This window comes from Buceros rhinoceros, unplaced genomic scaffold, assembly GCF_000710305.1.
Source record: "Buceros rhinoceros silvestris isolate BGI_N320 unplaced genomic scaffold, ASM71030v1 scaffold32912, whole genome shotgun sequence".
Taxonomy (NCBI): Eukaryota; Metazoa; Chordata; class Aves; order Bucerotiformes; family Bucerotidae; genus Buceros; species Buceros rhinoceros.
Window position 1 is genome coordinate 16035 of NW_010400254.1, and position 11275 is coordinate 27309.

Consider the following 11275-nt stretch of genomic DNA (forward strand, 5'->3'; position numbering starts at 1 on the left):
TGCCGGAATGCTGTCCCACAGTAGGTTTGCTGCTACCACCCACCATCCTGTCCCCAGGTCTAGAGACATGCATCATGCTGCTGTCTGCTGGGCCACATGGCCCTCAGCAACCACCTCCGTGAAGAACAGCACCATGCAACCACATGGGGCAGGCAATGGTGGCTTCAGTTCGACCAGCCTGTGATAGCACTGCCACCAGTCAGCGCCTGCTTTCCAGCTGTCTGACTGAATGGCAGGGGCACGTGCAATACTTTTCATTTAATGGAGAAAGTGTCCACAGGTAGCCAGATTTTTTTTCTGAGGTCTGTTAGAGCAAACTGTCACAACTTACCTATGTAACTAAGCAGAACTGGCAGAAATATTAGTCCGTGTGTTGCTCCTAGCAGAACCATAGCTAGATACATCCTGAAGTAAAACACCTTGAAAATCTGGGATTTGGAAAAAGCCAGTACTACAATTCCTCCAAATTTGGTCAGCGTGATACCACTGAAAACCTGTCAATAGAAAAGTGTTTAAATGATAAGTGGGGCTTTATGTAATCCATTTGCTTTAAGTATTTCACATTTGTTAAGATTCTTATGTTATTTAAGCCTCCTATTGCAGTATTCTTCCTTACTTGTTAGTCCTTAGGACCCAGTCCAAGTCCTACCCAAAAGAGCTCAACTTCTTGGTCCCACTAGGAACTGACACCACAGGCCAGGCTCAGTACAATCACAAATCCACTCTAATCTCTGTACAGCCACCTCATTTAATTTTTTACTTCAGGGAGATACTATTGTTTGAAGTAACTCAAATTCCAGTGAAGTTCCTCACCTGTGTCCTGTACATGTATCACCATAACAGTCTGTTCCTACCCCATCTTACTCTGACATGACAGTACTGCCTAAATACTAAGCCCTGCTTGCATTCTCAGAGCTCCAACTGCATCCCATATTCAGAAGAGTCTGTCTTAGAAACCTTTGAATATTTAGAAGAGAAGCACTTAAAACTTTAAGGGGACAGTTCAAGGTTAAATCCAAACTACTAGTTCAGCTAAAGCTTTTAGCTCTGTTCTTTACTACTAGGTAGTAGTAACATCAGACTGAAAATTGGAGTCTTGATCACCCCTGTAACTAGTAGAAGCCTAGGCTGGCTTTTAGGAGTTTTAATTATTCCAAAAAGAAAGGCAAGGACATCCTTATGACTTGAGGATATTGGCATAGTTTGTATAGTTGAACTTGGCTACTTGTTTCTTTTCACATACAGTAGATACTTACTGAACTGCCCATGTGAGACAGAGCTTCTTCCGCTCGCTCTACTCTACTGCCCTTAGTACTAACAGTGAACGCTCTTGTAACATGACTGCAGAATTCCACAGCGATACCACAGCTCTAGAGTGGAAAAAACACATACATGGAAACATCATTTAGATGAGCACTTGGATGGCAAGGTCTCTACTCAGAATTCTAGACAGGCTGGAGAGGTTCTAGCAGCTGAGTTCAGTTCCCAGGATAAAATGGCATTGGAAGTTACAAGTTCAGTATTACTTCCTTTCTAAGGGCTGTTGCAGGTGCCATATGGCATTTTACCACCCATCATTATTAATGGACAGTTGACCTGATTAAACAGGAATCAGAACATGAGATTGTTTGAGGACAAAAGTTTCTTGGTATTGAAGAAAGCTGACCAGTACAGTGCGTGCAGTGAACACTGAAAACAGTTACGGATATCAGCTGCTGTCAATGCTGCTATAGAATAACTAAATATACATGCTGATTTGATACTGTAGAAGTTCAGCTGACCAAACAGTCACCACACTGAACAGCTGGCAAATCTTAGACTTCTCTGGCAGGTAGACTTGTGCAAACGTATGCCTGGCTATAACATGGCGGAATGGTTTACTTGTAACTCTCAGATCTGCAATGAATCTCTGCAGAGCTCCAGCCCTCAGCTACTAGTTACTAAGCTCTGGAATGCTGCACCAAGGCACTCTCTGTATAAGTGGTTTCACCCATTTAAGCAGGAACAATACTGGTGCTAGCACATCACAGATCTACTCTGTAGAACATAAGCACAGCAGTATCCTTACCTTCGGCACAGCCAACCTCTGTTGATGTGCTACTCCCCCTAGCCTATACAGTAGCAATACAACTACTGCTGCAGAGCAGAAGAGACCACCGCTGCCAGATGCGGTACAGCTCACAGTTCAACTGCTGTATTTTATCAGTACTGGGACTAGTTGACAGAATAAACTCATTTTCTACATACCATCTGGATAGGTTAAGATAGTTCCCCTAGTGTTCAAATATCCATCAAAGCTTAGTAAAAATACTACTCAGAATATGTAAGTTAAGACACACAGAACTGTTCAAGACAGAGGAATGCCTTGTTTACTTACCATGACAAGATTTACTAATGAAACTGCATTCAAGCTGATGCCCCAGAGCCACATCACTCCAAACATGTTGATGATTATCATAGCAATAGTCGCTGAAACTACAACAGCAGCCCATATGTCAAAACCAAGCAGCACAGCTGTCACTAAAAATACTGATCCCAAGCTGATACAGAGGTTGAAGATAGCATCATGCACAATTGTCAGGTATTGCTCATAGAAGACATAAAATACACTGTGGAAGGAAAAGAAGTTAAGTGGTAGTTAGTCATCTTTCTGGTCATATGCTAATATTCTCCTTAGGACAGAGGCTAATCTAAACTAGTTGCCTCCTTATAGAAGTCACCAGCATGAACTGGCTTCCTAGCATCAGTGGAACGACTCCTGCAGAACACTGGCTGCTATATGACAACTTCAGACACAGGTGATGACTGGAAGTCAGGGTAATTCCCACACTTCAATAGAAGCAGCTACAGTAGTTGCCAGAAGGTCATTCTTCAGATCAGCTGTGGGATCTGCAGGAACTCATGCAGGAAGTCTGAACCAATTCTTTATGCACTGAGACCACAAGGATGGGGAGGATTCTCTGAAGCAATGAGATTAGCGTTTCAGCTCTGCAGATACCAATTCCAACTCAATTTCAGCGTGGTACTACAGAGTCTTTAGTATCATGCAAGGATAAGACAAGCAGTACTTTGACATCACTGCTGCCTTGCTTTAAGTTTAAGTAACTTAAGTTTGAAGTCAATCCATTCACATTAGAGCTTGCAATGACCCAGGTCAACACATTTGCTTAAGTCAGAACTATTAAACCCTACTATGAAAGCTAGGAAGTGCCCAAGCTGAAGGCAGTGCTACCTTTGCAGTGAAGGACACCTTTCTTAGATTTAAGTTCACTATCAACCACAGAAAACATGAGTTAGTGCTAGAGCTATAAGTTGTATTTTTGCGGTTTTACTAGATGTTCCAGAGTCTATTACCTCCTGTTAGCCAAAACTCAAGTCTCTAGGATGTTATTAGCCAGCCCCTTTTCTCAGATCCTTAAGTATTTGTCACAAAGACAAGAAAGATCTAACCGTACCTGTAAGGAAACACCCGGTAGTTCTTCTCTTTGATGCCCATTGTTTCAGTAATGTTATCTGCTATAACCCGAGCTTTCTTCATAGCATCAATAAAATCAGATGATGTTTTCAGTACAGTATGGTAAGTCATAAAATAAGTTGCTCCAACATCAGATTTGTTGTTTATAAAGTTGACAGCAGAATTATATGCAGCATGTCCCCTACATAAACATAGGAACATTTTATATGTCAGTATCAGTGAGCACCATTCAAATCTATTAGCTTTTATAACTTAATCTTACTTTCAACCATTTCCAACTTAAAAATCTGGTTAGGAAAGTTATGAAAGCTTCAGAGCACAATATGCTTCCACACTGCATAGGATACACCACAACACTGGCAATAAAAGTTGTTTTTCTTTGTACAGGGGAAGCTGCTGTTCCACGTAATTGATGATGGATTTGTTTTCCCAGCTTTATTTCAGAAAATACTATAGAACAGCGAGATGTCAAATGTTTTTGACTTTTGGAAGGACATTAGATATCCACCCCTGCAGACAGAAAAGTCCCACTTCCAGAGAAAGTATCTTCAACACGCTGGTCTCAGCAAGGTATTTGAAACACGGCTCTTACCCTTTGCCACACTGAGGATTAGGGTTGTCTGATAGGAACATTGGCAAAAATGTCATAAAGTCTTTGCCCTGCGGTCTCTGCTTGCCTTCTTGAGTCAGTGGTCGACAACGAGTGCAGGATGGATTGACAACTGAAGAAACAGGAAGGTCAGCTACAGAATCAAGTATTCTTTATCATAACACTAGTAACTTCTGACTTGCAATACTACAGGATACAATTCCATAAACACCCTTATTTTCACTGATGGAATAACTGATCAGCCCTGCAATTCTATGTAAAATTTCCAGTCCTTTTTTATTTATTTCTATTAAGGCAAGGGCTACCAGAGAACTTGTGTGCTGTCTACATCAGACCTGATAATTATCCCAGACTGAAGAATCTGAACTAAAAATGGACAACTATGTGTGCTCTAATGAAACCAGCAACAGGATCTACATTTTTCTAACAAGTTATTTTTGGAATAGCCCTTACACTGTCTGTCTAGGTAGGCTGAATTCAATCTGCAGCATTCCAGTAGAATGTTGAAGTTCACTCAAACAGCAGTTCAGCAAATCAGAGGGCAACTCAAAAGGTTGCTCTTCACAGTAAGAAAAGCTATTCATGTAGCTCCTACCATGGTAATATGCTTTGGCTGTAAAATTTATAAACCAAGCTAGCCCCCAGCAAGTAGATGGATGCCAATACCTGAAGCATTGCAAAACTGTCCAGTAGTATTGTAGACCCTGCAACAGGATGACTGTGGCTTCACCCAGTCAAAGTAGTCATCGATCCAGGATGATGGGGCATAGCCTATCCTTGTGCTAATAAAACAAAGTAACATATCCATCATCAGGAGTTTCATGTCTCATTCCAGAAAACATCCCTTGGTCTCTCCAGTGCTGACTTACACCATGTCAACTCATTCTGGTCCAAGCTACCTAGCTCTCCCTAAAGTTCCCCTGCTCCAGAACCCCATCCAAGAGCCACTCTTGCTTGTAACACCACAGCTAGCAAGTAGGAGCTTGTTTCCTGCATTTGAGTTCCACTGTCAAGCTCAGCTTTCCATTCCTCTATCCACTCTATGCCCTATCCTATTTCAGGTATTGTTGCCTCAGATTTTAAGCAAGGTTCCTCTTTCAGTTCAAGTGAAGTAAACCCACTGAACTAGAGTGGAAGGAATCAGGAAGAAATTTTCTTCAGCTGCTAGCTACTGAAGTCAAATATTATTCCCATTTAGCTTTGCTAGGTTAGGGTGGATTGTCCACCAAGTTTAGAAGATGAGCATGCAAGTTATTTTCCAGGAAAGCTTAACCATACTGAGAGGTTTTTATGAGTTTCTTCCTACCATTCCTGGATTCCTTGAAGGATCAAGCCCCTTCTCCAAACCCAAGAACATCAATGTATCCTACCAGTCCAGACAGGATTTATCCTGGTTCTAGGAGATTGCCCCAGCTTCTTCCCTTCCCCTCCTCCCAAAATCACAGTATAAAGTACAAGAGCTGAGCCTGAACTAAATTAAACACACTAGTCAGCTACATCTCTTCCATGTGACCATGCAGAGAAAAGCATCAAAGACTTACTAGCTACTGATTTCTGCAGCATTGAAGACTTGCTGGACAAGTGAATCATTATTACATCCCATTCCACCACACACCATGTTCTGCCCTTCCAAGGAGGTATAGTTGTGCCCTTCTTCTAGGACAAAGTAGACAGGAGGACCTGCATGCAGGTACTTGCTAAGCTGGCTGAAGTAATCCATTACATAAGAGTCCTTAAAGGGAAAGTTTGGAGTTAATATTACATAATGTTGAGGTAGCACAAGAAGGTATCAAGGTTTCAGTTCAGCCACAAATTGCTCAAGAGTGACATGAACTTAAGACTTACATCTGGCATGGAGAGAGACTGATCCAGTCCAATCTCTATGTTGTGCACAACTGCTGTACTGAATGACAGAACACCCACAAACACTGCTATCTGCAAAAAAGGAAACTCACAGAAGTGAGCACAGTACAGAAACAACCAGCAACAGATGCAATGTATTAAGTTAATAGGAACCACATAAGGAAGCTCTAGTTGAAGCATGCTACCAAGGCTTAGTACCTAAAAAAACCTAGCTCCCATTGGAGCCATACGGGAAAGTTTATATGTAAAAGGCAGCAGTGAAAGATACGCCAAACACCTTCTGTAAATGAGCATGGTAACCTCAAACTGAATTAGCAATTCAGCAACACATCTCTAAATGAATGCAGCGTAGGAGCCAACATGTGCTGATTTCTGATTATGCCCAAAGCAGTTTGATTGTTACTAATGCAACTCTTAAATCTGGATCTTGGACAATCCAAGGTCAAGTCTCTTCTTTAACAGGAATACTCTTCTATTAAAGCAGTTACAAAAGCTTATTCCAGTACTAATGCTGAAAGCAAAAACCCTAGAAGCTTTGTTTCATTGTGTTGATTATTCTTCAGTATGAGACCTTCAGACTCACTACACTTTTGCTCAAGTTTAGATGACTGCCTGCTGTAAACAGAGTATACGTACTACTATTGGTCTCATCCAATCCTTAAGCAGATATGGAGAATACAGGTTTTTGAAGAACTGAAATAAGATGCTCTCAGAACGTTGGACTCCACTCATTTCTTCATTGTTTTTGATGCAACACAGAATATCCAGTCTATTCCCCTGAAAATTGATTAAAAGCCAGATTTAGTACAGTTCTGCAAAAGATGCTGTCTGTATTACACTGCAGTTACAGGTGCACTTATACTCACCTCTTGACGCTTAATATCCAAGCCCAGGAGACTTACAAAGCAAGTGACTTGAAGAACAAAGTCTATTAGCACAGCCATTCCAGCAAACAGGGAAAATGTGCGGACTGCTGGCATCGTAGACAGTGTCCCTGAAGGAAGCAACCCAGATTGTTAAACAAGCTCCCTCCTCTTAGAAATGCATAAGCATTTTCTAGTCAGATATTCAATTTAAGTGCTAGCAGAACAAAGAGCCTTTCTCTTCCATGTAGAAGAAATCAGCTGACACAAGCCTGGCTATGACCGCTGTCTTTGGCCTGTTTGACAGCATTAAGGCTGTGCCAAGAACTGACTAGCTTTAGGACATTTCTCAGTTCCAAAGTTTCTAGTCTTGTTCAGGCTACATAATGGGGTAGTTGAGGAACGAGCGCTGCAAGCAAGATCTTGCTTCAGTATTAAGCCAGTTAAACCAATGGCAAATTACACTAAAAGTAAACAAGTTCATTTTGAAAGGAGGCCAATTTATACTTGAAGAGTAACAACATAAGATATGCCTCTAACATACTGTAAGACTGAACCCCAAACGTCATCTGTCATAGGGGCATTCTTCCAAGCCATGAAAAGACAACTGAATGCAATACAGGAGTTAGTACACGCTGACATTTGCTGTATTACTAAGGTTGAATTTAGACATGTCAGTCAACAAATCAGTAAAAAGCTCCAGCCTTTCTAGCTGAAGAGCTTTACAGATTCCAAGTTTAACCTTTTTAACTGTGCCAGTCTCTTGAAGTACTACAATGCCTACTCCCAGCAGAGATCAAGTTAAACTCGATTACAGCAATGAACAACTAAGCTAAACTTCCTCTACAAATTCTTGCTTTTCAAAAAATTTTAGTTTTCTACTTATTCTTGCACATATAAGGCCCTTATCTTCAAGTACTAAAGAAGTCTTACCAAGAAAGAATGCCACAGTCTCCGAAAGAGATGAGAGAAACATACTGGGTGCCACATCTCCCAAGACTCTGCCAATCTGTTTATCCAGAGTTTCACCCTGAAGGCGCTCATCTCTCTGTAAAGGTAATAATTTATTACATAAGGCAATTTATGAAGTAGTTTCATATGACTTAAAACCCCCCACTTTCAAACATCCAAAGCTATCTTTTATTGTTCTCACTGCATTAACGCGTGTTAGATTTAAAAAAAGAGATTCTGCAATACAAAAGCAGCATCCCCTGTTGCCTTGCTTCAAACTTAAGTACAGTAACAAGTAACAGTAACAAGTTCAGTACTTCAGCCAAAACCACACACTTGGACAGAGGCAGTGCCAGTTTCAGCCTGTCAAATTAAAGTCTCTCTCTTCAGTGAGGCTGTCAAATTAGAAAGTCAGTTTCCCACTAAGGATCAGTGTTAGAAGACCCTGGTCTTCTAACTAAGCATATAGTTTAGTCCATGATTACTGCTCACAATACACTAAAATTACAAGTGATCAAAATAGCAGTCAAGTTCTACAGCTACCAGAGAAGGATGTTATAAATATTATTAATTTGTACATCATTAGTAGTGGACCAGAAACTCTGTTAAGTGAGCTCGATATCCACCAGCAATAAGAAAAAGCAGATGGCTTGTTGTTGGGGGTGGAGGGAGTGTAGAAATAATCTTATCTTTCTTCAAGACCACTAAATATCCTGGTCTTGAGAGGCTGTGAGAGTCCAGAGCTGCTCATACTGGGCTGAGCACTGGAATAGAGATCTTCTCCTTCAGGTTAACAGCTGTCAAACATAACAGGCATATTTAGAAGAGTCTGTATGAAAGAATACATACCTGAAGTGTCTGGACTAGAATGAAAATGTTGTCCACCCCAATAGCCAGCACCAGGAAGGGAATTACTTCTATCACAATCAGTGTCAGTGGGATTCCAAAGTAGCTGAAAATGCCTATAGAACACGCCACTGAGCTTAGTACAATCAGGATGCCTGCAATGCCCAGGGAGATCTTTGAATCCACCTATAAAAGTTGTAATGACTGTCAACCAAACCAGCATTGTCACACAGGACAGATTATAGCAAAGGTAAAATACATATTCTTACATTTAATGTAGTTAGTAGAAAGACTCTTATCTGGATCTTCAAAAGAACCAGATATTTAAAAACACCTTGAAGCTACAAGCCTTAAAACTAACTGCACATTTCAAAAATAAGCTTAGTTGAGGCTATGAAGCACACATGAATTGTCAACTATGACAAGAAGGCCAATGCTCCCCCTAGCTGCCCAAGGAAGACTCAGTACTTTAACACAAGATTGAATATGAATATTCTGAAAAAATACTTAAGTCACTTAAAACTAAGAGAAACTAATCAGCAAGCTGTAGCTTCAGTGTTTACAGCAATGAGAACTATACACATACCAGCAGTCTTCTCCAGCTCTGGATATGTCCCAAGGCTATGGAGATGTACACAAACATTACGATATAGCTTATCAACACAGTGCTAACATCACTGTTGCTTTCACGATTGATTTCGTCTTCAATACTCCGTTCAGCAGAAAACGATATGGTTAAGTTTGGATTATTATAGTTCTTCAAAAAGTTAATAAACCTAACAAAAAGAGAGCCAGTCACACTTTAAAGGAAAAGACATCTTGTATTAGAAATGCTTGGAAGTCTGTTGAAGGTAAACTTAAATAATAATCTGTGCAGTACAAGCATACTGTGGCCAGACAGTACTTTGAGGGACCTTGGTCATATTTAAAAGATCAAGTCCTTTCTAAAGTTACTTATCAGCAAGTACTACTGGTCTAGATAGTCACTACCAATAATAGAACCTATCTCCTCAAAGCAAATGAAGTATGCCAGATAAAGCAGAAGTCTTACAACAGACTTAAGGACAACTTAAAGTGGGTTTGCTGCCTCTCAAAACATCTGTGTAGTTATACTGAGAAACCACCAGTGCAGTTGTGGTCTTTTTTGGGCTGCTCTAACGAACACATGCATTTCAGAATACCCAAAGCCTACTTACTCTTTTTCCCATGCCAAGGCTTTCATTAGCTTTCTTGAGTCATTGTAGTAATTGTTGACAGGAAAAGTAATAACGAGAGCCGTAGCATTATTATAGTTGTCATCTATAGAGTAGGAAAACAGTTGTCAGGCATTATGACTATGGGCAGGTACAATTAATTTTAAAGTGAGCATTGTCCAAAGTGCATTTAATGGGGTCGTAGGGACAAGATCAATCTGTTTAACAACACTGATTCCTCTAACACTACTGAAATAAGCAGAAGCTGATAAGCACTCCAGATTAAAAAGTGGTAATTTGTTATTTAACACATTCATGGCACTCCCAACATTAAATTGTTGCATGCTTCAACAAAGGGTTACTACATAACCATCTAATGAGGAACAAGATATGGCTTCCTGAACACTGTGCCTCTTGCATACTTAGTTTATTCAAAGGAAGTACAAAACCCCTACAGTTTAATCAAGAAGTGCTTGCCTTCAAAGGCAGTTTTAAGCACATTTGTGTTTGATGTGTCTATCAAGTTAGATTCAGCTGGATAAACTGCTTGAACAAGATTCTGACTTCAGAAAAATTATGGAAGGATCTTATTTGTGATCACTTTAATCTATTGTTAACTGCTTTGCCAGATCAGTGACAAAAAACTTTATTCTAACTCAAAAGCAAAATACATTGCCCACCCTGGCACGTCATCTTGAGATACTTCACACCTTTATCTAGCCTCCAGAAACTAGAGATCCTTCAGCAGGCCCAAGACAGACTGAACATTTGCATGCTTGTCAAGAGAACACATTCCAGTAATTTAAAGTGCAAAATGCAAGCAGTCTGCCTCCAATATAAGCACTGATCCTCTGGAAAGTTATTTAAAATATCCTTACTTCCTGATAGCTTAAACTCATTTCTCTGGATTGCATTTAAACACCAATTTTTTAAATGAAAGCGCATCTTTACTGCCAAAGACAGCACACAAGGATGTACTCTCAAGACTTGAGCTCCGATACTGTTTTGCCACCTACCATCATATCCTCCCAACACCAACCATGGAAATACAGGTCCACCAAATGTTCCTAAGCAGGGATCGTGAAGCAAGCTTGTATCATTCAGTGATGCTGGAGCCCTAAAGAGAGAGAGAGATCACCAGCAATAATTGTTCACTTCTGCTTGACAACCGAGGCACAGCACCACAGGACAAAACATGAAGAACTCTTGTGTTATAACAGACTACCAGAGATGCGACTGCTAGTGATACATTGCCCTGTGCTATGTTTGAACTTAAGAGTTTTAAAGGTGTCTTACTTGCAGCTAAGACAAGAAGTAGCTTCTATTCAAACTATAAACTGAAGTGAAAGCTTAGAAACTTTCTTCTGTTACAGAATTCTACCTCTCAGAAGTGTTGTTTGGAATGTAAGATAAACTAGACCAGTGTCTGCACCAAACCAAACTCAACTGGAAACTTAATTAAAATGTGACTCCT

General features: G+C 40.4%; 1 protein-coding gene across 1 annotated transcript in view; it reads right to left on the reverse strand.

Moving 5' to 3' along the window:
• Window positions 1-11275, reverse strand: part of NPC1 (Niemann-Pick disease, type C1) — a gene marked incomplete at its 5' end in the record, with an annotated part of 26896 nt that overhangs the window by 993 nt on the left and 14628 nt on the right. Inside the window, 15 exons of the mRNA XM_010131784.1 lie at window positions 332-494; window positions 1257-1370; window positions 2378-2609; window positions 3456-3656; window positions 4068-4197; window positions 4752-4867; window positions 5627-5817; window positions 5931-6020; window positions 6585-6725; window positions 6815-6942; window positions 7745-7859; window positions 8612-8794; window positions 9195-9384; window positions 9805-9907; window positions 10818-10918. Of these exons, the coding sequence (XP_010130086.1) occupies window positions 332-494; window positions 1257-1370; window positions 2378-2609; window positions 3456-3656; window positions 4068-4197; window positions 4752-4867; window positions 5627-5817; window positions 5931-6020; window positions 6585-6725; window positions 6815-6942; window positions 7745-7859; window positions 8612-8794; window positions 9195-9384; window positions 9805-9907; window positions 10818-10918 (2198 nt within the window). The remainder of the gene's footprint in view (window positions 1-331; window positions 495-1256; window positions 1371-2377; window positions 2610-3455; window positions 3657-4067; window positions 4198-4751; window positions 4868-5626; window positions 5818-5930; window positions 6021-6584; window positions 6726-6814; window positions 6943-7744; window positions 7860-8611; window positions 8795-9194; window positions 9385-9804; window positions 9908-10817; window positions 10919-11275) is intronic.